Genomic DNA, 5955 nt, shown 5'->3' with positions numbered 1-5955 from the left:
GCCGTACGGGGCAACCTTCCCCCCTCCTCACAAATAAAATAAATCTAAAAGGTGGAGCAAGGAGATAACACGCCCCCCCCCCCAGCTAGTCCCTTTCGACAAACGGAGAGAAGGGAAACGCGTCATATTTTTCCTCTTTCTCTTCTCCTGTTCTCATGGTGGAAATAATTTTATTTATTCAGAATATACAGTTTAATTCCTTCTATCTACACTTATGTACAGGGTTAAAATGACATTGTTGGGAGGGAAAAATTAAAGTCTCTGGGGGGGAAAAGGTTGAGGTCATCAGATTTCTCAAGGCACCTTTGAAAGTGTCCACAGTTGATGAAGTAAAAAATAAGCCACCATTCATTTTCCCCCTCCCCCCCAAAAAACAACCCAAAAGTCCGTCTGTGTCTTTTTTTGTTTTGTTAAAAAATCAAAATCAAAAAGAGGGCGGGAGAAAATTTCCTTTGAAATGCAATAAGTTACATGCAGGAGCTGTACACATTTCATCCTGTATAGTGTTTTTTCCACCCTTTCCCTGAAAAAAAGGGAACACCCAAAACAAAAAAGAGAGTCAACCATATGCATTTTTTCCTTTTATCAACAAAACGCCAAGTGTCCAAAAAAAGTAAAGAGTTTTGAAACGAGGAAAGAGGGTTTTGTTTTTGTTTTTTGTTTTTTTTTTTTGTTTTAAAAAAAGAATCCTATTCTAGTAGATTGTCCCAGAAGCCAGAGCTAAGGGGTGCTGTAGAGAGCCGTGGGGCTGCAGGTGACCACTGAGAGCGTTACCGCTGGAATACCAGGACGAGGAGTTCTCCAGGTAAGTGGCGGCGGGCGACGGGTTGGAGTTGGCCCCGTGGGCGTGGGGATGGTGGCTCAGAGACCTGGCGCTGCCCTGCGGTTCCCACACGGCGGGTGACTGCGGGGAGTTGCAAGCCATGGGGTCGCTGGCGCTAGGGCTGTGCTCCGGGGGCATCTCGCCATTCTTCATGATCTTTTTGATCTTCGATCTTTTGTTCTGAAACCAGATTTTCACCTGAAGGGAAAGGGAGGGGGGGAAGAAGAGGGAAGTGAAGGAAAGAAAGAAAGGAAAAGAGGGAAAGAAAATAAATAAACGGGTGACAAGAAAGAAGGAAATAAACCCTTAAAAAAAACAACCACCCACGGACGTTTATTTGGACGCCTTTATTTCATTCTAATTTTTGCTTCAAAAGCACAAGGTCTCACTCTAAATCTATGCATGCCCTGTGCGTGCAGGTCAGTCTGGGGGGCTGCTATGATCCCAAGGAAGCGATTTCCACGGAAACGGCAGGGACAGTGAAACAGGCCGTGAGGATTCAAATGGCACTTGCAAGGCGATCCTAGAGGGAAGCCGCCAGCAATGGAATCAAGGAAGATCCCAGAGTCTATTTGCCCCATCTACTTTAATATTTACAGTAGGGATCATCATGCGCTCACGTGCTAGATCTGGCCTCTCTTGGGCCATCAGAAAAGCAAGATCTGGATTATGAGGGTGGCAAAACCCAGACACTCATTGGCCTCTGATTTTTTGGACATGAGGCCTGACCCGCCCCCCCCCCCCCCGCGGCAGGCTGCAGCTGCCTAAGGGATTTCTTTATAAAAAATAAATATTATTCTTAATTAAATAAAAGCAAAAGGAACAAAGGCTAAAGCGGGCTGGGGAGCCTTGAGGACACGATGGCCGTTTTGATACGGTCTGCCAAGGACCAGCAGCAGATCCTAACTCCTACATTACTTAGTGGGTGAGTGCGCTCACGAGTGCTTTTGTTCTCGCTGCAGTGGGTTTTGTGTTCCCAACGCAACAGCCTCCTCACACTCGCCCCAGCGCAACAATACCAGCCCAATCCCGAGGTAACCTGCTTCCACACAAAAGGCTCTTTCCCCCCTTTGCACCGAAATGGTCTGAAAAGCAGCCCCTTCCGGGTCCAGCTGCACTTTGCAAGCTCCTAACGCAGGAGATCCACCCACGTGCGGTTTCTTCCCCCCTCCCCCTCCGCTCCAACCTTTTGTGCGACAAGATCGAGAGAGAGAGAAGAGAGAGAAAGCCTCCAGCTACAGTTAAAAGAGACACAAAACAAAAAATACTGCGCGGAGTCAACAGGGCGAGATGGAAGGCAGGTCTTTCTCCGCCGCAAGCCGGTGCGCTTTCGCAATCCGCGAGGCTGGTGCACACTTGAAGATCTCTCTCCTCCAAATCCTCACCAAACAACTGACCCCGCCACCCCACCCCGCCCAACCCGGCCCCATCGGATTCAATTTCATTAACTTTTCTAAAAAAAAGTAAGCAAATGCTTGCGTGGAAGTTAAAGGCCATTGCAATCTTGCAAGCAAGATTTGGGGAGAGAGCTGAAGAGAAAAGCACCGCAGAGCAAAAAGGGAAAGAAGCAGCAGCAAAAATACTCCTGCGCCGTGCGCCGTCTTGGTCTTACCCCAAGGTACAAAAGGAGAAATAACCCGAATTTGAGTGTGTATATCTATACATTCTGTATATGTGACCAGGGAAATAAGCCCCCTCCGAAACATAGCCTACTTTAGAACCTTCCAGCAGGCATTCTTGCAAAGAATTTACATAGTATATATGTCCAGGGAACGGGTGGGTCCCGCTCAAGCAGGAATTCTTGCGAAGGATCTGGGTAGCTTTTTTATGTTCAGGGTCGCCCTTCCTTCCCACCGTGGCCTTCCTTACCTGTGTCTGCGTCAGGCCTAAAGACGCGGCCAGCTCGGCTCTTTCCGGCAGGGCTAAGTACTGGGTTTTCTGGAACCTCCTCTGCAAGGCCGCCAGCTGAAAACTGGAGTAAATAGTCCTTGGTTTGCGCACTTTCTTTGGTTTGCCGTTCACCATCCTCACCTCCGGCTCAGCCACCTCTTTTTCTAAACAATCGGAGAGGGGAGGAAATCAGAAAGGAAGCTTAGAACTGGGGCAGAGGACGCCAGCGGCAGAATACAGAAAGGAGCCCGCACCTAGGTGGACACGCCAGGATAGCAGCCCTGACCCCGACGTGGTGGCCGCAAAGTTGACAAACAAGCGCGACAGACCCCTGGAAAATTGGGACGTGGGAGGGCGGGGGAGAGGGAAACTGACATGGTACGAACAGGGAAGATGTTTGGAGTGCGTGTATGTGTTTGGGAGTGAGTTTGAGAAAGGATATAAACAGCACCCAGGTTCCCACCGAAATATTATTTTATATTTTATTTCCCCAAGAGGTATTTGGCTCATCGGTTTTCGTAAAAGAGAGAGGAAGGGACCCAGGTTAGATTTTACCATTTTGTCTTAAAAAAAACCTAACAAGCAGCAAAGTTCGCGGGCGTTTTTAGGTCACAATCCAGTGTCTATTGATTTTTCATGCATGGAAACAAGCAGACAGTCTCCCTCTTCCTCTCTCCATTTGAATGGAAGCCTCATGAATTCAGCCCAGCCCAAGCTCTGCAGACTAGGGACACGCAATTTTGAGGTCTAGGGAGTTCAAAGGCCGCATCGCCACAAGAAAACGGTTCTCCTCCGTTTCAGCCGAAAGTAGCCAAATCCGGCCCAGACAGAGAGCCGATTATTCAGAATAATCTCGCCGCCGATCGGGGGTGGGTGGGAGAGAGAGAGAGAGAAGCGGCACAGATGCGTCTGGTTCCTTTTACAAATACTTAACGCGCCACTGGCATTTCCCCTCCCCTTTGATGGGAGCGACAAACAACGTATCTCAAGAAATGTACACTCACGCGCAAGTAGGAGAGGCAATAGGGCGGGGGGGGGGTGAAAGCAAAAAATATTTCTCATCCATATATATTCAGACTATATATGAAAAATTGGAGAGTTTGAAACACAGCAAAACATGGATTTGAGAGACTTCGTGCATTCAGCTGAAATTGTTCCGGGATCGCATTGGATAAGTCTGTTCCACAAGGTGTTTTTTTAAAAAAAAATAAATGAAAGCGGGGGGGGGGGCGTGGAGGAGAGGAGAGACGAGGATTTGAGCTGTTCCTGCCTAGCTAGCCTTGGATTTCCCTGAGTTTGCTTCTTGTGGAACCCACACGGAAACAGTTTAACCGCGCGTCTCCGTGTGTGGGATTAATCTCTCATTCCATTTTGGAAGCTAATATTAGCAAGACTCTTCGGGCGAGGGCTGTTTTGGGTGGGGGAGGGGGGTGGGGAGAAAGACAGAAAGAAGGCACGAGATCAGATCCTTCCCCTTCCCTCTCCCCACACATTTGCTGTGTGTCCCCTCAAAACTCGGCCTGTCTTCGCGTGACGACGGCGGGGTGTCGCCGACGTCGCCCAGTCCTTTGCAATAAAAGAATTGTGTGCGGGAGGGTAGAAGTCTTGCCAGTACCTACCCCCTCCCCGCCCCAGCTACTTACCGTGGCTTTCTATTACTGCAACGTCGGGAAGGGACACACAATCACACACACACACACACACACACACACACACATTTCCCCTCAATGTGTTGTTGCCTCCCAATCCGGAGTTGGAGACAACAAAGAATTCAGATTGAATGGTTTCTCTTTCCGCCTCTCTCTGGCTTTTCAACCGGGAACGAGGCATTTTTTTTTTTTTTGCACGGCGGTGGAAGGAGTGGCTGTGAACCTCCTTCGTCGCCCCCCAGCCCAGATTGGGGAGAAAAAAATCGGGTGGGCTTGGGGGTCAAACTGTCCCCGTCACCAGAAGGGTCCTCGGTGACCCCCAGATCGCGAGGAGGAGACCCCTCCTCGGACATCTTCCTAGCCACCCGCCCCCCACCTCCAGCCCAGTCCCCGTCGGCGCCTCTCACCTGGCTGGCTGGCGGCACTCTGCGCCCGGTTGTACGCGCCGCCGTACTGGTGGTAAGGGCTGGCGTAGCTGTAGTCTGCATAGGCTTTGGCTGGGTAGCTGGCGGCGGTTCCGTTCATGCCCTGGTACTGGTACTGGTAAGGATGGAGCGCTTTGCCGTAGGAAGCCGACGAAGGCGAGCAATAGCCGTGCGGGGCTCCTCCGGGGGAATTGTAATAGTCGGGGTCCGTGGCGGACGACTCGGGCAAAGTGGGAGACTCCTGCGGCGGGTGCCCGTGCATGGTGGCTGCAGCCGTCTGAAAAGGACCTTGGAAGTCTCCGGATCGGATGGCTGGCACTCTTCTGTCAAACACTCCGGTCATAGTAGTTGGCGAGGCAGCAAGCAGGCGGGCGGGCGAGCGGCTGGGTCTTCTAGGCAGCCATGGCGGGGGGGAGGGACCGAGGGAGGAGGCGGAGGAGGCGGCGGCGGCGGCTGGGAGCTCTCTGGGGCTGGCTCTGGCTCTGGCAGACTGCTCGCAGGGAGCGGAGAGGCTTGGTTAAATCCTTAATTGCGCTCTTACGCACAGCGGGGTGGATTGGGTTCCATTGGCCAGAGCACTCCGGAGCAGCAGCGACACCCTAACTCGTCCAACTAGTTTAGCACAACAAAGCGCTCTGCTTTTTTCATTCTTTCCCTTTTTTTAAAGTTCCATTCAAGCTCCCTTAAAAAAAAAAAGGAATACGAGCAGCACCATTATCTCGGGGTTCTCTTTTCCTAGCCAGCAAGGATGGGAATTTTGGGCGTTAGGGAAAAAGAAAAGAACCGTCGAAGTTTGTGCAATAGGAAGACGGTGGTGCATCAAGCGTCTATATGTGTGAACGCGTGACACTCGTGTTTCATGATGCAGATGCGGAGGAAGGCTGACAAAAGATGTTGGATGTGCTAGGAAAGTCCCATACTTCTCAGACAACCAACGTTCTCTGATCAGGGGATTATGGGCAATTGTTAAATAGGAAGGTTGCAGCTTTTCAATAAGGTATGGGCCAGGATAAAATGGGTGTAGAATGCAAATAGAGCTGAATCTGGGTTTGTACTCAGCCATGGATAACACTGGTGAAAGCTTTTGAACCTGTCCTCAGTTTTCCCGTCTGCAAAATGGGGATAAGAAACCTGGCAGATCTCTTCCAGATCAAGGAGCTCTGTAGCC

General features: G+C 50.6%; 1 protein-coding gene across 1 annotated transcript; it reads right to left on the bottom strand.

Annotated features, from left to right (window-relative positions):
- Positions 1–678: 678 nt before the first annotated feature.
- DLX5 (distal-less homeobox 5) lies at positions 679–5289 on the bottom strand. Its single transcript, XM_033165866.1, has 3 exons — positions 4770–5289; positions 2693–2877; positions 679–1021 (listed from the first exon to the last, which is right to left on the bottom strand). Exons 1-3 carry the CDS (start codon positions 5128–5130, stop codon positions 695–697), a joined length of 873 nt encoding a protein of 290 aa, XP_033021757.1. The 5' UTR covers positions 5131–5289; the 3' UTR covers positions 679–694.
- Positions 5290–5955: the final 666 nt, after the last annotated feature.

This window comes from Lacerta agilis, chromosome 12 (genome assembly GCF_009819535.1).
Source record: "Lacerta agilis isolate rLacAgi1 chromosome 12, rLacAgi1.pri, whole genome shotgun sequence".
Lineage (NCBI taxonomy): Eukaryota > Metazoa > Chordata > Lepidosauria > Squamata > Lacertidae > Lacerta > Lacerta agilis.
Note: the sequence above shows the minus strand (reverse complement) of the source record. Positions and strands in the feature narration are given on the sequence as shown.